The 25,417-nt window shown below is 39.6% G+C and overlaps 1 protein-coding gene across 1 annotated transcript; it reads right to left on the bottom strand.

The window, feature by feature from the left end:
- Positions 1 to 887: 887 nt before the first annotated feature.
- On the bottom strand, positions 888 to 14,775 carry LOC121390761 (vitamin K epoxide reductase complex subunit 1-like protein 1). The gene is made up of 4 exons (XM_041522668.1): positions 14,446 to 14,775; positions 4,471 to 4,656; positions 2,432 to 2,541; positions 888 to 1,557 (listed from the first exon to the last, which is right to left on the bottom strand). Exons 2-4 carry the CDS (start codon positions 4,644 to 4,646, stop codon positions 1,358 to 1,360), a joined length of 486 nt encoding a protein of 161 aa, XP_041378602.1. The 5' UTR covers positions 4,647 to 4,656; positions 14,446 to 14,775; the 3' UTR covers positions 888 to 1,357.
- Between the last annotated feature and the right edge of the window lie 10,642 nt (positions 14,776 to 25,417).

The following is a 25,417-nucleotide window of genomic DNA, read 5'->3' as shown; positions in this document are numbered from 1 at the left end:
TTAAAACGATTGACAGAAATAATGTTCCACAGTGATTAATGGGCCTTCCTGGAAATTGTTAAAATCAAGCATGACACCCCACGCACTTGTACGGGGCAACTGCGTGATGCATGTGCAAACTATGGAATGTGTTTCGATGTGTTGATAAACAGACCTGAAGATTCTTTACTAGGATGTCTGTGGTCAAAACGTATGTTCGGTCTAATAGTTGATATTAACATTAATATTTCAGGTTCCCCTACTATTTTTGAAGAGTATAAAACTGCCGCTGTCCTAGATTCGACTTGTACTTTAGCGTCTCGTCATCCATATTTTTTTTTTTTTTTTTTTTTTAGGGGGGGGGTGTTCAAGGAACATATTTTTATAAGAAGGAAACTATAGATTTCAATGTGTACAATTTGTTGCTACATTATTAAAACACTGGTTTAATAGGACAGCATATAGTTTTGGTAAGTAAAACTAGTTCTGTTCTGTTCTGGTTGTAAATGGCATGTCGCCTTGAAGGTTACCTACTAAATGGTCCAACAAAATATTGTTTGAAAAGATTAATCATTTTATCATATTATAAACTCAAATTTAATATAACATGGGCTTTATTTTTCTGGGTTTATTAATAAAGTAGTTTTCTTTCCTTTTTTCAGTTTTTTTTAAATTTTATTATTGTTTGTTTGTTTTGGGGGTTTTTGTGGGGTTTTTATGTGTGGGTTTTGTTGTTGTTGTTTTTTGTTGTTTTTTGTAGTTCTCTTGGGGGATAGGTACGAGTGCTAAGCTTCGTACTAACTACTATTTTACTAAGCCATCACTAGATATTCAGTTGTGTATGACGCAAAAAGTACTTAGCTAAAATATAGTCTACGTACTATATACTCAACATCAAATTGGTCATATTTTTAATAAAGGAAACTTTTTTTATTATAGCACATGTTTATAAAAAAAAACATTCATATCTTGACCGTTAATGATGTAGTGTCACTCAACAGTATGTAAACTGGCCTAGTGTGCCTTTGTTCTTTGTTCTTTTCTTTTTTTCTTTTTTTTAAATGCAACCTCAGATATGTTTGTTCAGGTACAGACCAAACACGTGTGCAGGGGGAGGCTTCGGGGGTCGAAACTACCACCACCACGCCCTGCTCAAGCGAATTTTCATTTAGTTTTTCTTCAATATATTTTCCGGGTGTAGATGAAGCAAATGTTTTATTTAACGACGCACTCGGGTGTAGATGATCCTCCTACTCCCTAAAAACTTCGCTCGTCACAGGCCACAGTCAAACACATACCCCCACCCCCCCCACCTCACCCCACCCCACCCCCCCTTGCTCAAATTCCTGCATACGAGACTCCGGCCCTATAGAGTGAATCAGTTGAACTGTTTTTGTTTGTACAGACTGTAATTGAGATAAATTAATGACGCGTTGATGACGTAGGTGAAGACACACACGATGCAGAGATCCCGGAGAACAAAAAGCAGAATGTAGGCCAGGTAGGCCGAGCCGATTCCAGCCAGTACCGACGAGTAGTAGAGCAGGAGGGAGGCAAGGCCCTGGTCAGGGAGGAAGGCTGCAATACAAATAAAAACACCATGTGCATTTCATTTCAACTTATTTTCGTGCTTATATCCAATTAAGATCAAGCACGCTGTCCTAGGCATACACCTCACCTATCTGGGCTGTCTGTCCAGGAAAGTGGGTAAGTTGTTAGTTGGTTAGTGTGAGAGAGAGAGAGAGAGAGAGAGAGAGAGAGAGAGAGAGAGAGACAGAGAGAGAGGTGTAGTCACCCCCTCCCTCTCTCTCTATCTCTGTGTATGTGTATGTGTGTGTGTGCGTGCGTGTGTGTGTGTATGTGTATTATATATGTGTGTATGTGTGTGTATGTGTATGTGTATGTAGACAGGCAAGGCCTGGGTCGTGTAGGAAGGCTGGAATACAATAAAAACACAATGTAGATAAACCCATAGAGAAAGAGGAGGAATATATTATAAGACAGGGTGTTTCTGTGTATGTGTGTATGTTTATGTGTATGTTTGTACATGTGTGTATGTATGTGTGTGGGGTTTTTTTTAATGTATATATGTCTATGCGTTTGTGTATGTACATGTATATGTGTATGTAGGTATTATTATAAATGTGTGTGTGTGTGTGTGCGCGCGTGTGTGTGTGTGTATGTGTGTTATAGAGCACATTGATTTATTTATTATCGGCTGTTTAATTCTGACATACAATTTTAGAGAGGAAACCTGTTTTTCCCATTGGTAGCAAGAGATCTTTTATACGCACAATCCCACAGACTGTGACAGGATAGCACATGCCACGGCCTTTGATACATCAGTCGTCGTTCCCTGACTGGAACGAGAATTAGCCCAATGGGCCCACAGACGTTTTACCACTGGGCTGTGTCCCACCCGAGCGGAGGTCACGTTTAATCTGTGACTTACCTAGACCAATCTGCAACAGGTAAAAGAGGATGCCCATAGTACAGTTGCGCTGATTCAAGAAATGCTTTGGTCCAAGCAACACACCAACAACACCGAAGCCTTTACCGTACCTGCAATGAAATCAAGTGGAATGAGATACCTGGGAAAACCGTCTATAGACAAATGATAAATACATGTCTAGTCATGGGTTAGTCTAATAACTGACAACCTTTAATACAGTATGGTAACGAGATTATCAAAATCTAGAAATGGGTCCCATTTTACGAAGCGATGTTAGCATAAGGTAGTGATGCACTTAAGGTAACCTTAGTGCTAAGATCGCCTCAATTTCATAAGGTAGTGATGCACTAAAGGTCATCTTCGCGCCAAGATCGTTTCGTAAAGTGGAGACCTGGTCCGAGTAAAACTTCAACCACACCTAAATCTTTACTATACTGTATGGTGATACCTGCATTATTTTCTGTACGGTATGGCGATACATGCAATCTTTACTATACGGTATGGCGATACCTGCGATCTTTACTATACGGTATGGCGATACCTGCAATCTTTACCATACGGTATCGCGATACCTGCAATCTTTACCATACGGTATGGCGATACCTGCAATCTTTACCATACGGTATGGCGATACCTGCAATCAAATCAAGTGAAACCATCTATGTACGCTTATCACACAACGAGAGGCGCTACCGCCATTCCCACACTCATGTCCCCACGATGGACTTTTCCTCTGACATTCTTTTTTTCCTAATGCAGCAAGGGATCTTTTATATGCACTTTCCAACAGACATGAAAGCACATACCACGGTTCTGTAATCATTTGTGGGGCATTGGTGTAACAAGTAAAACCCAATCAGCTGAATGGATCCACCAAGCTGGTTCGATCCTGCGACGCAAACACCTCAGGCGAGCACTCAGCTAACCGAACTAACTCCCGCCCCTTACTACTTAACCACTGAAAAGCAGAATTCAGGATTTTTAAACAGTGAGTCATCAATGGACGGATACTTACTCTGAACACAAAGCTTTCGAACAGCTCATATGGGTAATAACAACGAGTCGACAGATACTGACAACACAAGGCTTTCGAACAGCTCATATGGGTAATAACAACGAGTCATAAGTGGATAAACACGTATTCTGAACACAAGGCTTTCGAACAGCTCATATGTGTAATAATAACGAGTTATCAGTGGACGGATACTTACTTTGAACACAGGGCTTTTGAACAGCTCATATGGGTAATAACAACGAGTCATCAATGGACGGATACTTACTCTGAACACAAGGCTTTCGAACAGCTCATATGGGTAATAACAACGAGTCATCAGTGGATAGACACGTATTCTGAACACAAGGCTTTCAAACAGCTCATATGGGTAATAACAACGAGTCATCAATGGACGGATACTTACTCTGAACACAAGGCTTTCGAACAGCTCATATGGGTAATAACAACGAGTCATCAGTGGACGGATACTTACTCTGAACACAGGGCTTTCGAACAGCTCATATGGGTAATAACAACGAGTCATCAATGGACGGATACTTACTCTGAACACAGGGCTTTCGAACAGCTCATATGGGTAATAACAACGAGTCATCAATGGACGGATACTTACTCTGAACACAGGGCTTTCGAACAGCTCATATGGGTAATAACAACGAGTCATCAATGGACGGATACTTACTCTGAACACAAGGCTTTCGAACAGCTCATATGGGTAATAACAACGAGTCATCAATGGACGGATACTTACTCTGAACACAAGGCTTTCGAACAGCTCATGTGGGTAATAACAACGAGTCATCAATGGACGGATACTTACTCTGAACACAGGGCTTTCGAACAGCTCATATGGGTAATAACAACGAGTCATCAATGGACGGATACTTACTCTGAACACAAGGCTTTCGAACAGCTCATATGGGTAATAACAACGAGTCATCAATGGACGGATACTTACTCTGAACACAAGGCTTTCGAACAGCTCATGTGGGTAATAACAACGAGTCATCAGTGGACGGATACTTACTCTGAACACAGGGCTTTCGAACAGCTCATGTGCTCGTTGAAGTCGCACATAGCCCTGTACTTCGGATTCTTCTCTTTTTGCGTCTCCACATACAAGGCGTACGAAGACACAACTATACCCAGGATGTTGAAGACGAGGCGGTCCGCCAGGTTGCTCAGCAGCAAATACGATAACATTGTGACAGCACTGGCATGAATGAAACAAAAAGAGAAAACATGGTAATAAGTTGCACACTGTCATACTATGTTATAATTTCCAGCATCGGTGGTGACGTGGTTAAGCCATCGGACATAAGGCTGGTAGGTACAGGGTTCACAGTCCGGTACCAGCTTCCACCCAGAGCGAGTTTTAACTCAATAGGTAGCTGTAAGACCACTACACGGCACCTCTTTTTTCTCACTAACCACTAACAACAAACTCAATGTCCTGGGCAGATAGTCCAGATAGCTGAGGTGTGTGCCCAGGACAGCGTGATTGAACTTTAATTGGATATAAGCACGAAAATAAGTTTAAATGAAATCAGTTCCATCTCTAGAGATGTATGGCTTGTTACAATATAGTCGAGACATTTTACAATTTGGGGTTAAACAAATTGCAATAAAAGCGATTATAAATTTAACATAATTAGTTCATGGTCCTAAATAACGTACCAAAAGCATAACTCTGTTAAAATGTAATTGATTATGATTGCAAACATCAGACACGTGACTCCTGCTATTATGGCTCCTCTCGGGTCTCCGTACCGTCATCAGCATTGAATGGAAGTCGCTTACGTGTTGAAAAAAAAATCTTAGGAAAGAAAAAGATTTTTTTTTTGTATAACACATGTAGTGTTAACACGCATGCGTGCAATAACATTTAAAGACATACGACTGGCTGCTCCTAGGTGATGACCAGGTCACCAGGTCATACCATCCAATGAAAAAAGCACGGTCAAATCGATCACTCTGTGACATACACTTTAACCTGAAATTGACTTATCTGTGACGCACAAGTTAACTATAAGCGCTAGGGCCGTACATAGATAATAAATAAATAAATAAATCTGGGACAGACTGTATATTCAAATATACATGACCTGGTTCAAACTTCAAACTTGAATTACTAGTTAATCGTTTCTTTAATTTTCTAAACGTTTGATATCATTGGCATATCTGGGAGAAATGTTTGCTTTTATTGCAGCTTGTTTAGGGTTGATCCAAATATCGCTTAGAATGACTGGACTTGTGCGAAAAAACCGCTATATGGGCAAAAACGGCGACATTGTTAATTTTTGACGATATTTTTTTTAAAACGTACTTCTCAGAAATTATTTCATGTTATGTTCATTTAGTTGTGTATGCATTGAAGGTGCATTATGAGATACCAAGTATATACCAACAAAAGATATGCTTATTTTAGTGATGGGGTTATTTTTAGAGCAAAATACGTCACTTGTAATAAAATGTCCATTGTTTGGTAATTATGATCACAGGTTCGGTTTTCCCAGTAGATTTACCAAGAATATTTACCAAGAAAAAAGAAAAAAAGAAAAAAAAAAAAAATATAATATTTTAATCACATAAGTGGTGTTTACATCGGGATATTTGCATATATAGCGTTATTATTCAAAGTTGTTTGTATTTCGTCTTTCGTTATTTTCTTTTACATTTCAAGTTTATACTTACAACTCTTGCATATTTGTAGTAACAAACCATTGGACACCGATTTATATTAGCACAATGCAAAACGACACTATTCACAATAATTCCATTGTATATTATCACATATATAATTTTCAGACATCCGGTCAGGTCAGGTAAAAGGTTTAACGTGCATATATATACCACGAAGGTTTCACGCACGCCTGTCCTGGGCTTAATCTCTGGCCTTTGCCAGTGACTAAGTTCAGAACAAGGGGGGGGGGGGGGATTGAGTTTGAAATGGTCGGAATTTGGAATAAGTATTTAGTAGCGTCCAGCGACTACGCGGACCGACTAGTAGACACCGAAAATGGGCCGTGTTCTGACTGGCTGAATTTCGATTCCTTCGGATCTAACTAGAAAAACCTAAGTCTACGGAGAATAACTGCAAGGAATCTTTTATATGCACCATCCCACAGACAGTATAGCACATACCAAGGCCTTTGATATAGCAGTCGTGGTGCACTGGCTGTGATGGGAAATAGCTCAATGGGCCCACCTAGGGGAACGATCCCAGACCGACTGTGCATCATGCAATTGATCACTACACTAGTTTCAGTACGTGTATAAACGTGCCTAAACAGACACCCCAAGTTGTCCAAACCCCGATTTCGCCTAGACAATGTCTATGTTTATGAAATAAATGTAATTTTTATTGCTATAAATGTTAGAACGAAATATACTTTATTAAATACGTGTAAAAGTAGCTTTTTGATATTGCTGATTTTGCTGCGATTTATAAAGTTTAAAGACAGAAATTCTAGCAGACACACACACGTACGTATTTGTTTTTGAGGTACGGTAATAAACAAAGTACGTTACACAACCACCTCTTTGAAAATGTATGTGCGGATGTCTGACCATAGATATTCTGAATCGTCTGTACTTTTTCTGCAAAATTACCGTGAAAAAAATAAATCATTACGTCATTGCGTTCGAGAGAAATGCTGCCGAATCGTATTTTTCGAAAGTTCACAATGTGGGCATTTTTGGCTATATACCCAGTACGTTAAAGAGGAGGCGATCACTATAGCTGGTACAATTATACTAGTTCAAATTAAATTAAAGAAAATAACATTTTATGACAAGTCTTGTTACATATCTCACCAATGACAGGCGTGGATGTTTTTAATGCGATATTTAAAGTCAGGTGCACTTTGAACTTTGATCCGGTGAGATGCTGTTTGGTATACTGCTAACTTAAGACGGATGACGATACCAAAGCATCACCAAAAAGTTTGTTTTGTTTAACGACACCACTAGAGCACATTGATTAGTTAATCGTCTGCTTTTGGATGTCAAACATTTGATAATTCTGACACGTAGTCATCAGAGGAAACCCCCTGCATTTTTCCTAATGCAGCAAGGGATCTTTTATATTCACTTTCTCACAGACAGGAAAGCACATACCACGACCGTTGATTAGTTGTGGTGCACTGGTTGCATCGAGAACAAATCCTAATCAGTTGAATAGATCCACCGAGGTGTTTCGATCCTGTGACGCAAGCAGCCCGGGCGAGCTGGTGTAACAAAGGCCGTGGTATGTGCTATCCTGTCTATGGGATGGTGCATATAAAAGATCCCTTGCTGCTAATCGAAAAGAGTAGCCCATGAAGTGGTGACAACGGGTTTCCTCTCTCAATATATATGTGGTCCTTAACCATATTTCCGACGCAATATAACTGTAAATACAATGTCTTGAGTGCGTCGTTAAATAAAACATTTCCATTTCCTTCAACCGACTGAGCTAAATCCCGCCCAAAAACATCACCAGTTCAAATTCCACAGAATACAAAGTCATATGCTTCTTTTAGTAATGTAGTTGAGCAACAAATACGATCACATTACGCCTGTTCTGACGATCACATAGAGACATAATATTATTACTGAGCTGCGTCCTTTGATGCCATAATCCAATTTCCATCTCTAGGGATGTATGGCTTGCCACACAGTATATAATTGTTTTAACTACAGCGGGGCGGGAGGGACGTAGTCCACTGGACCGACCTCGGTGGTGTCGTGGTTAAGCCATCGGACATAAGGCTGGTAGGTACAGGGTTCGCAGCCCGGTACCGGCTGAAACCCAGAACGAGTTTTAACGACTCAATGGGTAGGTGTAAGACCACTATGCCCTCTTCTTTCTCACTAACCACTAATAACTAACCCACTATCCTGGACAGACAGCCCAGATAGCTGAGGTATGTGCCCAGGACAGCGTACTTGAATCTGCATTAGATATAAACACGAAAATATGTTGAAATGAATTAAACGTAGCCCTCTGGTAAAGCGTTCACTTGATCAACCTTGTCTGCTAGTACATCGGGCTATTTCTCCGCAATTGATGTAACAAAGGTCGTGGTATGTACTGTCCTGTCTGTGAGATGAAGCATATACAAAAAAAAACCTTGTTGCTCCTCTTTGTGTGATCGGACGCCATATAGCCGTAATTAAAATGTGCTGAGTGCGTCATTCAATAAAACAGGTGCGGGAAGTAGCCCAGTAGTAAAAGAAAGAAATGTTTTATTTAACGACGCACTCAACACATGTTATTTACGGTTATATGGCGTCAGACATATGGTTAAGGACCACACAGATCTTGAGAGGAAACCCGCTGTCGCCACTACATAGGCTACTCTTCCGATTAGCAGCAAGGGATCTTTTATTTGCGCTTCCCACAGGCAGGATAGCACAAACCATGGCCTTTGTTGAACCAGTTATGGATCACTGGTCGGTGCAAGTGGTTTACACCTACCCATTGAGCCTTGCGGAGCACTCACTCAGGGTTTGGAGTCGGTATCTGGATTAAAAATCCCATGCCTCGACTGGGATCCGAACCCAGTACCTACCAGCCTGTAGACCGATGGCCTGCCACGACGCCACCGAGGCCGGTAGCCCAGTAGTAAAGCGCTAACTTGATGCGCGGTCGGTCTGGGATCGATCCCTGGCTATTTCTCGTTCCAGCCAGTACACCACGACTCGTATATAAAAGGTCGTGGTATGTGATATCCTGTCTGTGGGATGGTGCATATAAAAGATCCCTTGCTACTAATAAAAAAATGATGCGGGTTTCCCCTCATACTGTATTATGTAAAAAAAAAAAAAAATGTTTGACATCCAATTGCCGATGATTAATAAATCAATGTGCTCTAATAGTGTCGTTAAACAAAATAAAATTTCAACAAAACATTCCTTCCTTGTTTAACAACAACACTAGACAGGAGCGGACCTGGGAAATAGTTTAGCGAGAGGGTCAAGGACAAAATGTCACATGGACCAACTACCTGAAAAGAGGCACATCAATGGAAATTGTAAACAAATTCCTCACAAAGCGGGCGTTTTGATTTTAGGGGTGGACAGGTGCCCTCCCTGAGGTCCACCCTTGTTAGAGCACATTGGTTTATTATTCATCATCAAACGACGGCTATTGGATTTCAAACATCTGATAGTTCTGACATATACATACTCTTTAATGAAACTCGCTATATAGTTCCATTAGCAGCAAGGGATTTTATTATATACATTCCCCCACAGACAGATCACATAACACGAATCTTCATATACCAGTCGTGGGACACTGGCTGGAACGACAAATAGCCAAATGGGCCCTCTAACGGGGATCGATCTCAAACCGGCCGCGCATCAAGAGAGCACTTTCCCACTGGGCTACGTCCCTAGCGATTTATATATATACATTTCCCAACAGACATGACATCACATAACACGACTCTTGATATACCAGTCGTGGGGCACCGGTAGAGACTGGAAAAGAAAACAATCAGGGATGGATCCACCGAGGGAGCTCAATTCTATGACTCAAGAACCTACCCCCACTCCCCCCCCACCCCACCCCTCACCCCCACACACACACACCCCACCCCCACCCCCACCCCCACACACCCGAAGAAAAAGAAAGAAAGAACAAAAAAAAAAATGTGATGCTATCATCTAATTTCCATCTACAATGGATGTATGGCTTGCTACAAATGACTGGATTTGAGAGCTCGGGTTAACATCACAATTGAGCGCTTGCCTGTGGCGCAGTCTGTCGGAGGATCGATAGCACTCGGTGGTCTCGGAGTGTTTTCCTACCCACGCAGTGTGTTCTATTTAACTAGACATCATTGATTTATTTATCATCGGCTATTGGATGTCGGACATTGAATCTGTGATACATCTGGCGAAAACCTTTTACAATAGCTACAAACTCAGAATATAGTGCCTTCAAATCTGTATGTGTAAATCGCTACTGTATATTATGTAATCAGTTGTGTATGTGACGTTTAAATGTGTTCTATGGATCTCTGATCTGAAATAAAAATCTATTATTATTATTATTATTATTAACTGACTTGAACTTGATTTTTGAAGAGCTAAGAAAGTTAAAGTTTAAAATTGGTTTTGTTCAATGACATCACTGAAGCACATTGATTATTATTTAGTCATCGGCTACTAGATGTCAAACATTTGTTATTTCTGACATATAGTCTTAGAGAACCCGCTACATTTTTTGTTCTATAAGTAGCAAGGGATCTTTTATATGCACTTCCCCACACACAAGACAGCACATATCACGGTATTTGATATACCAGTCGTGTTGCACTAGTTGGGTTTCTGACATATAGTTTTAAAAAATATGTAATCCCATAGACGACAATAGTAACATGTAACTAAAACTCCTACCAGTAGCGTATCAATCAGAAGAAATAAATTGGAGGTCAAGCTGCTCATATCAGAGATAACGGGTAGCGTCTATACCTACCTTAGTTCCGCACAAATAAATTGTCATGCTATTTTAGTAGGACCCCGCACATGTTTCAAGCACAATGGTAATTGGAAGTAAGGAAATGTTTTATTTAACGAGGCACTCAACACATTTTATTTACGGTTATATGGCGTCAGACATATGGTAATTGAGACAGATATTGAGAGAGGAAACCCGCTAATACTTGATCGCTTTTCGATTAGCAGCAAGGGATCTTTTATATGCACCATCCCATAGACAGGATAGCACATACCACGGCCGTTGACATACCAGTCGTAGTGCACTGGCTGGAACGAGAAATAACCCAATGGGCCCACCGACGGGGATCGATCCTAAACTGACTGCGCATCAAGCGAACGCTGTACAACTAAACTACGTCCCGCCCCGATGTTCATAGTTTCATAGTTAAATTACAGGAATTTATCGGCCAGATGAACCAACATTGTATCACAGCAAACACTGTTACGTGTATCACCAACGGCAGGACTTGTGGTATTAACTGCTCTATCAAACGTTAGGTGCACCTGGAACTTTGACCCAGCCGTATGTTATTAATTTAGTACTACATATAGGAAACCCATATATATTTTTTCATTAGCATCAATGGCTCTTTTATATGTACTTTCCCAGAGACAGGACAGCACATATCACGTCTTTTGATATACCTGTCGTGGACTAGTTGGGATGGGAAGAAATCCAGTCAGAGGAAGGGTTCACCGAGGGGGCTCGATCCCAAGCACCTCAGGCGGGCGCTCTCATCCAAATCCAGCCCCGACTTCTCACAAATGATATGTCTGTATTTGAGCGCTAGCATGAGGCGCGATGGATCGCAGGATCGACAACCGTCGATGGACTCTGGGTTTATTTCCATTCCAGGCAGTTGTCTCACGATTGGTACCTCAAAGACCGTGGTATGTGCTGTCCTGTCTGTTGGAAATTACATTTACAAATGCCTTGATGCTGTTTGAAAGGAGTAGCCTGTGAGACATATCGGGATATTTTTTTTTGGTCGACCAAGTAAGGACAACCATCTAAGCAAAGAAGCATAATTAAAGCGTGCAATGGTAGGAAAATAACAACAAGACAAAAATAAAAAAACAAAAAATAACAAACAAAAAACCATAAGGGATCGGAGTGTGTGCATTTCTAATGAGCTGGCATGAAAACGTTTCACCGTGTATTTCCATCATTATATTCACAATAATAGTAGTTGTTCGTGTAAAAGGAAGGAAATGTTTTATTTAACGACGCATTCAACACATTGTATTTACGATTATATGGCGTCAGACATACGGTTAAAGGGACATTCCTGAGTTTGCTGCAATTTTTAAGAAGTTATCGACTAACAGAGACTTTTTGACGACTGTAATTACATATCAAATCTATTTTTCTGCATCAAATATTAGTGACTGTATATTAAACGTGTTTCTGATCGTTCTAATATTTGTACTAGGTTAAATTTCATTTTATTTCCTAAAAAAGATTTTTTTTCGTACGTACGAAATTATTTGAAGACAAAATCCAGTTTGGGCTTCTTACAAATATTAAGACGACCAGAAACACATTGAATATACAGACACTTATATTCTAAACAAGAAAATATATTTAATGTGCAAGTTTAATCGTAGTACTATTTTATTAGTCGGAAACATCTTACAATGCAGCAAACTCGGGAATGTCCCTTTAAGGACCACACAGATATTGATAGAGAAAACCCGGCTATCGCCATTGCATGGGCTACTCTTTTCAATTAGCAGCAAGGGATCTTTTATATGCACCATCTCACAGACAGGGTAGTACAAATCACGGCTGGAACGAGAAATAGCCCAGTGGGTCCTCCGACGGGGATTGATCCTAGACAACCGCGCATCAAGCGAACGCTTTTCCACTGGGCTACGTCCCGCTCTTTTTAGCAAGGTGGTTGGTGGTTAAGACTGTGGCGAACGAATTTTATAGTGGAGTCGAGACATGCTCCACAAGGAAAAAAATGTATGGAGTAGGGGGGATCAAACCCTCCCTCTGTCCCCCCCCCCCCCCCCCCAATCCCACAAATGTATACGCGCCTGCTTATGAACATGAAACAAAATTACACAGTGTGCAGTGATAATCTTGGCACATTGTTTAATCAGCGATCAGTGTGAGCTTAATTCCAGGTCACTTTGCGCTAGTGTGTCAGAGAGGACACGAATGTTTGGAATGGCAACATCTCATCACATATTTGTTTAAATAATAACATAATACAGTTCCGTAGGACGATATCTGGTGGGGAGGGGGGGGGGGGAGACAATCTTTAAAGGCATACTATCACAGATTTAAAAACCTTATTTCTCTAAATATGGATAACTTTATTAGGCTATTTAATAGGTCAGTGATCTGTGACAATATGCCTTTTAACAAGGGGGCCACAGGAGGGAGTGGAGACCAGACCCATATTCAGTGTGTTACGGTCCTAAGTGGGAGACATCGTACACTGGTAAGCAAACTCTCTGTAACATGGTGTATGCTCTTACTGACTGATCAGTGTTTAAAATAGCATCTGTTATTTCATTAGAATGAGTATGTTTAAAGATTAAAGGGGCATTCCTGAGTTTGCTGCATTGTAAGATGTTTCCAACTAATAAAATATTTCTACGATTAAACTTACATATTAAATATATTTTCTTGTTTAGAATGTCAGTGTCTGTATATTCAATGTGTTTCTGGTCGTCTTAAGATTTGTAAGAAGCCCAAACGGGATTTTGTTTTTAAATAATTTCGTACGTACGAAAACAAATATTTTAGGAAATAAAGTGAAATTTAACCTAGTAAAAATATTAGAACAATCAGAAACACGTTTAATATACAGCCACTAATATTTTATGCAGAAAAATATATTTAATATGTAATTACAATCGTTAAAAAGTCTCTGTTAGTCGATAACATCTTAAAAATTGCAGCAAACTCAGGAATGTCCCTTCAAATATAATTGAAACACATTATAAATGTTTTAATAAAAAAAATTATAATATTTAATTGTAATATTTATTTACTTATCACTTTTAAATTTCTGAGTGTTGAAAGTACTACACAATGTAAGACAGATAGATAGACAGACAAACAAACAAAATGACAGATAAATAGACAGATAGATGGATGGATGGATGGATGATTGGATGGATGTGTGGATGGATAGATAAACAGATACTAGTAGATAGAGAGAGAGACAGATGGATGGATGGGTGGATGGATGGATGGTTGGATGGATGGATGGATGGATGGATGGATAGATAAACAGATAAACAGATACTAGTAGATAGACAGAGAGACAGACAGGCAGACAAAATGACATACAGATAAAATGACAGAAAGATAGATAGATAGATAGATAGATAGATAGATAGATAAATAGGTAGGTAGGTAGGTAGATAGCTAGATAGCTAGAAAGACAGACAGACAGACAGAGAGAGACAGCTGGACAAACTGACAGACAAATAGATGGATGGATGGATGGATAGATAAACACACATACATAACTAGACAGTGTGTACTTACGTGACACCGACCAGAGATATGATCCAATCCGCTCTACATATGTTAGTCTTGTGCAGAACCTCGTTCTAGTTCGTCCAAAAAAAGCTTCCGAATCGATTTTCAGAAATCTACGACAGTGAAATGTATACTCCTGTGTGAATATATGTGACCCTGCAACATGCATCCCTTTGTTTTATTCGCGCGTGTAACATTAGAATCCTTAATAACCGACATAGCACGGCTTCTCTTGACATGACTGTCATTCCCGACAATGATTACATCCGCCTACTGAACTCTCATAAACGGGTTTCGTGGTGTCCATAGACACATGATCAATACTCACTGCCGCCGACATTGAACTTTTTCAAATAAGACCTGCCTCTGTCGTGTAATGGTTAAGCCGTCTAACTTGAGGCTGGTACGTACAGGGTTCGCGTCTCGCTAGAGGTAATGGAGGATTTTTTTTATGCCAGTACCGGCTCAGAGTTAGTGCACTGTTATTATTATTATTTCAACATATTTTCGTGCTTATATCCAATTAAGGTTCAAGCACGCTGTCGTCCAGGACAGAAGGGTTGGGGTTGTTTTTGTTTTTTGTTGTTGTTGTTTGTTTTGTTTTGTTTCGGGGGGTTTTAAAGATTTATCGCCCCCAGAACATAGGCAGTGAACAGGTTGGGGAGCCGTGGTCACTGCCTTACAAAGTACATATTTAAACAATAGTATCTAAACAAAATCTGCTATTTAAATATGTTAATGCTTTCTATGATATTTATAAGACGGAAAGGGCGAGAGAGACACACACACAGAGAGAGAGAGACAGAGAGAGAGAGAGAGAGAGAGAGAGAGAGAGAGAGAGAGAGAGAGAGAGAGTGCAACCGCAGTAGACAAGTGTAAAGAATTTGTGGGAATATTGAAAGAGTATTAGAGAATGACATTTTAATTAGTACTCTATTTTGAAGTATTATTTTTAATTAAAAAGTTCTTTCAAATAGTGTTTTATAGGATGTCCATTGCTTATGAAATGCTCCATAGTTGCAATTTTTGTAATAAATATATTTTTCTATTTCAAAATTATTTTCTAGAATATTTTTCGCGTCATTGACATGTAAAAAATATTTTGTATTTTCATACTGTAAATATAATATTTTATGTTGATAGTCAGCCAATTTACAAAATTACCTTTTTCGTTGTTGATCATGTCTAACATAACTCTTTCTCTGCTTAGAGTAATATTAATTCCAGTTTCATTTCTTATCCATTCTTCTATTGCTTCCCACAGAGAATATACTAAACTACATTCAAATAAAAGGTGTTGTATGGTTTCAGGTGATTTTTTGCAAAAACTGCAGGCATTGAAACCAATATAATTAATCATATTTAGAAATGTGTTAGTTGTAAGAATTCTGTGTATGATTTTACACTGAAACCAAGATAACGTTGTGTTTTTGACAGATCTAAAGGGTAGAATGTAATATTTTTCCCAATCATATATATCATAGATATATCCTTCTTTAGAATATTTTATTTGTGATTTTGGAATGGTAGTTTGAGCGTTCAGTAAATCATATATATATGTTTGCAACCTCTCTGATCTTTGAACAAAACCTTTAAGTTATATAAAAGAAACTTAATAAAGCAAGACTATAAAAATGGTGGCATCAAAATGATGTAACATAAATAATTTTATGACCGCTTTGAAAAGTTCGTTGATCCGACGGATATTTTTAAATAACCCAAAATGGACCATTTTGTTCGAAGCTTCTACAAATATATCAACACGTGATTTAATTATATATGGCGACCATTTTCTATACTGTAAAAAGGTTCAATAAAAGATACATTTTAGAGAGACACATTGGTTAGATGGTTAAAGATACAACAAAAACAAATTCCGGTAAAGGTAGATGATATTCTCCAGATCAATATCTGGTTTAACAGTAAAATATGTATAGATAAAAAGCCATTTATACTAAAACGATATATCTCAAAAGGTATTATCTTTATTAACGATTTGTTGAATGAACACGGAGACTTTCTAACATATGAACAGTTCATAGAGGAATACGACATAATTACCAATTTTCTGGAATATGCTTCATTGGTCAGTGCTATAAAATCATTCATTTACAATATAGATAATTTAAATGATGACGTTTTTATAGCATTACAAAATCCAGGACAGAGGGTTATTTGTTACTTGTTAGTGGTTAGTGAGAGAAAAGAGGGTGTAGTAGCCTTACACATACCCATTGAGTCTTTAAAACTCGCTCTGTGAGGGAGTCGGTATCGGGCTGCGAAACCAGTACCTTACCAGCCTTATGCCCGATGGCCTAACCACGACACCACCGAGGTCGGTTGTATATTTCAAAACAAATCATAGACTTTCGCCAAGGTAGACGAAACACTTGACCTATTCTAAATGGTTAAATAAAACATCTAAACCCCCAAATTACAGTTTTAAGATCCATTCACACATAGTTGCATAATGACCAAACTATTAGTTTGGCTTGTAAATTGTAAATATTTTTTCCTTAAATTAAATTCCCCTACCCCACCCAAAAATAAAAATGCATTCAAATATTTTTATTTACTACTATTTTCTAAATTGTATTAAAACATACAAGATTTTTTATACATATAGACATATACATATTTTATGGTTTTCAGTTTTACTTCTTGTAAATACAATACTTGTATACTATTTCTTTCAATACTTGTGAAGTCTCTCATAACTCCATAGGAGTAAAAGTAAGAGTAAAGTTTGTTTTATTTAACGACACCACTAGAGCACATTGATCCATAGGAGTAGTTTGTGTTCTAGTATTGCTGTATTACAGGCGCGGATGCAGGATTTCTGAAAGGGGGGACTAAATGTGATGACTGATCTCTCCTTTTACACAGCGCGTCTCTTACTAAAACCACATCATGCTCGAATTTACAAAAAAGGGGATGTCTGCCCCCCCCCCCCCCCCCCATCCGCTATTGTATTATTGTATTATTACTTTTGAACCTGTACACAAGGTGAGACGTAAATAAAGAAATTGTCTGTCTGTCTGTCTGTCTGTCTTTCTGTCTGTCTACTTTAAGGATGACCGACAGATTAAGACGTGACATTTTCATTTTGACAAAGAGTTGGTTGTTATTTTAGTGCACGTATATATTTGTTTTATGAAAGTAATATTTTTTGCATCATCGATCCGGTCAGTGACGGACATAGAGATTATTACCCTCGTGTGTTTCGGTATCGTCAGTATCATATTGTTAGGAATAATATTGTATTATGCGAGCATCTGGCGAGATAATCATATGATCTCAAACTTAACACAACGTATTTTTTGTAAACTGTATATACAACTATAATTCCAGTCAGCCATCAATCGATATTCAAATGACGTATGAATATGTGATGCGGTGTCGTTTTGAATGGGAACGACGTCGGATATCTTTACATAAAAATAAATTAGGGCATGAGTGGGTTTTGAGGATTTTTTTTTTTTTTTTCATAACGCTGGACAAATTTTAATGTAAAGTTGCTATTGGCATGTTTTTGTTTGACGACTTTTGATGCATACCCCCGTCGGTGGGCCCATTGGGCTATTTCTCGTTCCAGCCAGTGCACCACGACTGGCATATCAAAGGCTGTGGCGTGTACTACCCTATCTGTAGGATGGTGCATATAAACGATCCCTTGCTGCTAATCGAAAAGACAGCGGGTTTCCACTCTCAATATCTATGTAGTCCTTAACTATATGTCTGGTGTCATATAACCGTAACTAAAATGTTTTGAGTGCGTCGTTAAGTAAAACATCCCCCCCCCCACCCCCCACCCCCACCCCTGCGCGTGCTGTAATCTCACCGTGGTGCAGTGGTGTAACATTCTCTTTCAGAATGACCAATAAAGCACAAATTGAAATTTTGAGTAAAAGTCAGTATCTATCTGTGATATTTGTATTTTTGCACAGTTCTTTACACTGTTTTATTTAAATCTTGAATTTTTATATTGATGTTGAATCTTGAATTGATGTTGATCATCACTTTATTTGTTTGCATTACCATAGTTTGACACCCAATAGCCGATGTATTTTTCGTGCTGGGGTGTCGTTAAACATTCATTCATTCATTCTTTTTTCTCTTTTTTTGATGCATACGTCAATTCTGGAGTGTCGCCGTAGTACGTTTGCGTAAATGTTAATAAACGTAGCGCCGTGACCTTGGTTATATGCAAAGTTATCACATTTTTAAAGTATGTGATCTGAAAAATTACACTGGATATACTAGCTATAATAATATCATTAAAAAATTATTACTGTACATATAGTAGAGCGGAGCAATAGCAAAACGTGGCTTTAAAATGAAGTTCAATGTCCTTATAGCATTATAGCTCATTATAGCATTATAGCTCATTATAGCATTATAGCTCATTATAGCATTATAGCTCATTATAGCATTATAGCTCATTAGAATGCTTATTATGTCTAGTTTATCACAAGACTTGATGTGGTGACCAAATGTGGTCATTGGCGTATGGGCTCTCATGGGGGTAGGGTTGGGGTTTTTTTTTTGGGGGGGGGGGGGGTTGGGGTCCGAATTCAACGAAAATGTCCGAATCTGGATAACTGGTAGGCTATGTCCACTTTGTAACATGGACGAATTTCATTATACAGATCTTCGTAAAAAGATGTAATAAAACAAACTCGCTTAAATTAAAAAAATATTTTAACTAGTAGTGTCGGTTCTTTGAAGACCGGTAAATTAATCAAATTATATATACATTTAAAAACCTTAAATTTGTAGTATATGTAATGTGTTTTGTGTCTTCAATAAAGAGATGTTATGTTTTAGTTTTTTGTTTGGCGTTCCAGCCAGTGCATCACAACTGGTATATCAAAGGCCGTGGTATATGCTATCCTGTCTGTAGGATGGTGCATATAAAAGACCCCTTGCTACTGATGGAAGTTACCAAAAGTTTGACATTTAATAGTCGATGATTAATAAATCAATATGCTCTAGTGGTTTCGTTAAACAAAACAAATTTTAACTTTAACTTATTGTTCGGATTAAGCTTCCTTTAAGAATAGTAAAAGGTATCATGAGCTCCGTGGCCTAGTGGATAAGCTGCTGGACAATCAAGCTGACGACAGTGGTTCAAATGCAATCAAAGCTGGCTCACACATAAATTCATCTTTCTTATCTATCACCCTCTGCCTACCATTCTCATTATCTTAATATAAAAAAACTTTCCAATTTCTCCTATGATTTCAATCTGTTTCGACCCTTTCTGTCAGTTTCCTCCAACTCTGTCTTCTGAGTTGTCCACACCATCGCCTACCTGCCTCAACTTCCTCCATGGGTGCAGTCTCTGTGTACTTGCCCGTACCCACCTGGCATCCTCGTCTTCTGCCGCTAATAAAGCTGGTCTGCCACACGGCACTAATAAACGACTGCTGGTAGTAGGGAAGCATATTACTTAGTGCCTCTTAACAATGCCAGAAGTAACTACTGAACACTCTCCGAAGTGGTCAGACTAAGCCCACAGCTAAAAGCTGATGGGGAATGACAGTATTTCTGTCCCGGGTCAGACCACTGGCTATCCAGAGACCGGACCCGGGACAGACATGCTCGAAACTCCAGTGGTATATGAGCATGTAAATAAATATTGGAATTGGGGAATGACAGGTGTGTGGCACGAATAGCCACAAGAGACAAGCACCTGTCGCGGTTGGAGAGACAAGGACAGGGATGTGGAGGTAGACAGTGGAAGAAGCTGGAAGATAGGACGAGTTGCCAGATTGAGAAGAAATGAGATGGAGTTGAGTAAATGAATGTTTAACGACACTCCAACACGAAACATACACCGGCTATTTGGTTGTCAAACTATGGTAATGCAAACAAATAAGGTGATGATCAACATCAATATAAACATTCAAGATTTAAATAAAAACAGTGTAAAATGAATGAATGAATGAATGTATGTTTAACGACACCCCAGCACGAAAAATACACCGGCTATTGGGTTGTCAAACTATGGTAATGCAAACAAATAAGGTGATGATCAACATCAATATAAACATTCAAGATTTAAATAAAAACAGTGTAAAATGAATGAATGAATGAATAAATGTTTAACGACACCCCCAGCACAAAAATACACGTCGGCTATTGGGTGTCACAAATGGTAAGTAGAACTGTGCAAAAATACAAATATATGACAGATAGATACTGAGTTTTACTCTAAATTTCAATTTGTGCTGTATTGGCCATTCTCAAAGAGAATGTTACACCCCTGCACCACGGTGAGGTTACAGCACCACGGTGAGGTTCCAGCACCACGGTGAGGTTACAGCACCACGGTGAGGTTACGGTGAGGTTACAGCACCACGGTGAGGTTCCAGCACCACGGTGAGGTTACAGCACCACGGTGAGGTTACGGTGCGGTTACAGCACCACGGTGAGGTTCCAGCACCACGGTGAGGTTACAGCACCACGGTGAGGTTACGGTGAGGTTACAGCACCACGGTGAGGTTACGGTGAGGTTACAGCACCACGGTGAGGTTACAGCACCACGGTGAGGTTACAGCACCACGGTGAGGTTACGGTGAGGTTACAGCACCACGGTGAGGTTACAGCACCACGGTGAGGTTACAGCACCACGGTGAGGTTACAGCACCACGGTGAGGTTACGGTGAGGTTACAGCACCACGGTGAGGTTCCAGCACCACGGTGAGGTTACAGCACCACGGTGAGGTTACGGTGCGGTTACAGCACCACGGTGAGGTTCCAGCACCACGGTGAGGTTACAGCACCACGGTGAGGTTACGGTGAGGTTACAGCACCACGGTGAGGTTACGGTGAGGTTACAGCACCACGGTGAGGTTCCAGCACCACGGTGAGGTTACAGCACCACGGTGAGGTTACGGTGCGGTTACAGCACCACGGTGAGGTTCCAGCACCACGGTGAGGTTACAGCACCACGGTGAGGTTACGGTGAGGTTACAGCACCACGGTGAGGTTACGGTGAGGTTACAGCACCACGGTGAGGTTACAGCACCACGGTGAGGTTACAGCACTACGGTGAGGTTACGGTGAGGTTACAGCACCACGGTGAGGTTACAGCACCACGGTGAGGTTACAGCACCACGGTGAGGTTACGTGAGGTTACAGCACCACGGTGAGGTTACAGCACCACAGTGAGGTTACGTGAGGTTACAGCACCACGGTGAGGTTACAGCACCACGGTGAGGTTACAGCACCACGGTGAGGTTACAGCACCACGGTGAGGTTACGGTGAGGTTACAGCACCACGGTGAGGTTACAGCACCACGGTGAGGTCACAGCACCACGGTGAGGTTACGGTGAGGTTACAGCACCACGGTGAGGTTACGGTGAGGTTACAGCACCACGGTGAGATTACGGTGAGGTTACAGCACCACGGCGAGGTTACAGCACCACGGTGAGGTTACAGCACCACGGTGAGGTTACAGCACGCGCAGAGGAAAATGAGATGGAATTCAAAGGAGTAAAAGGGAAAGGGGGCAGTGGAATAAAACAAATTAATAATAATTAAAAAAAAATATATTATTATTATTATTATCATTATCATCATCTTCATGACGACGACAACGAGAACAACAACAACAACAACAACAGCAACAAAAATAATAATAGTAATAAAATAAAAATTAATTAATTAATAAACAATATGCTTCAAAATACTTACAGAATGATAAAATTACGATTACGAAACTATCTCAAAGCATTGCACACCTTTAAGCCTGGCGTATAGACGTTTCCAAGCGTCTGATTCCAAAAACCGCGAAAGCACAATACAGACGTATCTTTGTAATATTAGTAGAGTAGTCTGTAGTCAACATCCGTGTAATATTCACACGTGTCAGTAACACAGATGGATTCAAGAAGAGGGGGTGAATTTCAAAGTGCCATTTAATAGGGCCTATGTTTAAAACATATTTAAAACATTTAACATGAAATAAAATATATAAAATATTAAAAGGGCGAGAGGTAGTTTTGGTGCTAAGGACTTTTGAATGTCCCGTAGGATTAAATCAAAAAGAAAAGGTTGCGCAGTTTCTCTGAAGGAATTGAGCGCCTTTGTGAATAGTCGCCGAAATATAAAGGGGAGCTTCGTATAGTTTTGAACTTAGTATGTCGAGAGTATTTCTTGGAATACCACATGTTCCATTATTTGTATAGCACCCCCTTTACAATACAACGTGTCATTTTCCTGCAGCCACTCCCTAGAACATTTCTAATCATCGGCTCCTACTTGACCTCGCATAACTGCCATTACATGACCTCTTTTGTCGCTGGGGGTTTTCTCCGTCAGAGTGTTGTTATCTTCGACAATTTCAGCTAATAGGTATATCCTTTCAGCGGTTAGGAAAACAAACCCCCACATATGTAATGAGTATATCAGTTAGAAGCTGATATCATAATTGGTTTCGTTTACTTGGCTGTTGGGTGAATAAACAATGTGACGCATGAAGGGCCGTATCCGGCCAAAAATAACTAGGAGAGGGCAGTAAAGAAAAAAAGAAGTAGATGATGATGAAGAAGAAAGAAATAATGAAATAAAGAATGAAAGAAAGAAAGAAAGAAAGAACAGAACCGAAAGAAAGAAGAACTAAAGAACGAAAGAAGGGAGAAAGAAAGAAAAGGTGAAAAGAGATAACGTAAATAAATAATTATTTGGATGTAAAACATTTGATAATTCTGACTGTTTTCAGAGTAAACCCACTGCATGTTTTTCCATTTCAATAATCTTTTATATATGCACTTTCCCACATACATGATAGCACATACCACGACCTTTGGGATACTAAAGTTCGAACCAAAGTCCGAACCAACTACGATAAATTACTTTCCTACCTTTAATTGCCGTTAGATTTTCTCCACTTTTTGGGAGGGGGAGGGATGTAGCACAGTGGTAAAGCGTTCGCTTGATGCGCGATCGGTCTGTGATCGATACCCTTCGGTGGACCCATTAGGCAATTTCTCGCTCCAGCCAGTGCACTACGACTGGTATATCAAAGGTCGTGGTATGCGTTATCCTATCTGCGGGATGGTGCATATAAAAGATCCCTTGCTGCTAATCGAAAAGAGTAGCCCATGAAGTGGCGACAGCGGGTTTCCTCTCTCAATATCTGTGTGGTCCTTAACCCTATGTCTGACGCCATATAACTAAAATAAAATGTGTTGACTGCGTCGTTAAATAAATAAAACATCTCCTTCCTTCTCCATTTTTTGTCCAAACATAAATCGTGGAAAAAAAACCCATTACAGTGACACAGATTCCACATACGAGACTAACGATGTCACCAATATCGAATTCGCTGAGATCGCATAGGACAAAATGCATGCAATTTTTTACCGTCTGCCATTTCTTTTTCTTTTTTCTTTTTTTTTCTTCTTTTTTTGTGTGTGTGAAATACTCTTCAAGAGAGGTGGAAGCCTGAGTATGTGACTTAATTAATCTGACATCATGATGGGTGAGTTATACCTTAGGGGAGTAATTGATCGTAGTTGTTAACAATTTAGTTCGTATTTTACTCTCGGGGTACTGCTTGGGACTGGGATAAAACAAATGTTCCACCTTGAAGGTTCGACTCAAGCACCTAAAGGTTGTACTATACCAAATACAATCCCAAAGGCCACAACGTTAACGTATTTGGTTAAACTCATTCTATGCAGGGTTGAAAATTAGCAGTCGCCCGGTCGCTTTATTGGCTAAGAACGACTAAGAATCTTACAAAGGTAGTCCGTTAGGAGACCATCGATTTTAGTGTCTGGCGAGTTAAAAAACGAAACACACTGATACTGAATCGAATGCGGTAAAACACACCGCGCCTATGTTGGCACGAACTACAGATCTGGCAGCAGAAGACCTAGAACAGGTTCTATATTTTGACAACGCCAACATAATGAATAAAGATAAAATTCTTATAAAAACATATTAATTTATTAAGTTTTAAATCCATACCGTCTCAAATAACATTTTATTGGGGGTAAAAGTGCAGTGTAAATTAAAACAAAAATTATTTACAAATTACCATGGAACTCTTAACTCTTTTTTTTTTGTGACACAAGTTTTAAGGCAATTGATGGAACATCCAAGGTAATCTGAATGACACAACCTTAATACATGATCAGGGCCGTATCTCTGCACAAAGCAGAGTCGAATGGGCATTTGGCAAAACACTCCCGAGGAAATTATTTGCTAGGAATATCACCCCTCTTGTATCACCACAAAGTTTATTCGTCGCATCATATGCATCGCCACAAAGAGGACTGCCACTCACAAACTAGTCTACTAAAGCACGCGCAGTTCTACATGTAGTCTATTTTTACTGCATTATCTTCTACTCTGAATTTAAAATGAGATTTAACATGTTTAATTTAATGGTACTTTGTAAAGAAACGTGTTTATTTATACTGGATTTCTTTTTCGATTTTTTACTTTTATTTCAGTTGGTATGGGTTTAAAATTTAACAACATGTCTTTATATCAATATACTGGCCTCGGTGGCGTCGTGGTAGGTCATCGGTCTACAGGCTGGTAGGTACTGGGTTCGGATCCCAGTCGAGGCATGGGATTTTTAATCCAGATACCCGACTCCAAACCCTGAGTGAGTGCTCCGCAAGGCTCAATGGGTAGGTGTAAACCACTTGCACCGACCAGTGATCCATAACTGGTTCAACAAAGGCCATGGTTTGTGCTATCCTGCCTGTGGGAAGCGAAAATAAAAGATCCCTTGCTGCTAATCGGAAGAGTAGCCCATGTAGTGGCGACAGCGGGTTTCCTCTCAAAATCTGTGTGGTCCTTAACCATATGTCTGACGCCATATAACCGTAAATAAAATGTGTTGAGTGCGTCGTTAAATAAAACATTTCCTTCTTTATATCAGTTTTTACTTTATTCATCGATTTTCCGTAACGCAAACGGTTATTGTTCAATAACAAAAAACCACTATAGTTT

Source organism: Gigantopelta aegis, chromosome 15 (assembly GCF_016097555.1).
Source record: "Gigantopelta aegis isolate Gae_Host chromosome 15, Gae_host_genome, whole genome shotgun sequence".
NCBI lineage: Eukaryota > Metazoa > Mollusca > Gastropoda > Neomphalida > Peltospiridae > Gigantopelta > Gigantopelta aegis.
The sequence above is the reverse complement of the archived record's forward strand: the minus strand, read 5'-3'. Positions and strand labels throughout refer to the sequence as shown.

Coding starts and splice junctions, on each gene's coding strand:
- LOC121390761 (XM_041522668.1), bottom strand. CDS start 4,646: ATGTTATCGTATTTGCTGCTGAGCAACCTGGCGGACCGCCTCGTCTTC. Junction 2,542..4,470: donor TCGAAAGCCCTGTGTTCAGA/GTAAGTATCCGT, acceptor ATTTCATTGCAG/GTACGGTAAAGGCTTCGGTG. Junction 1,558..2,431: donor CCTGTTGCAGATTGGTCTAG/GTAAGTCACAGA, acceptor TTTGTATTGCAG/CCTTCCTCCCTGACCAGGGC.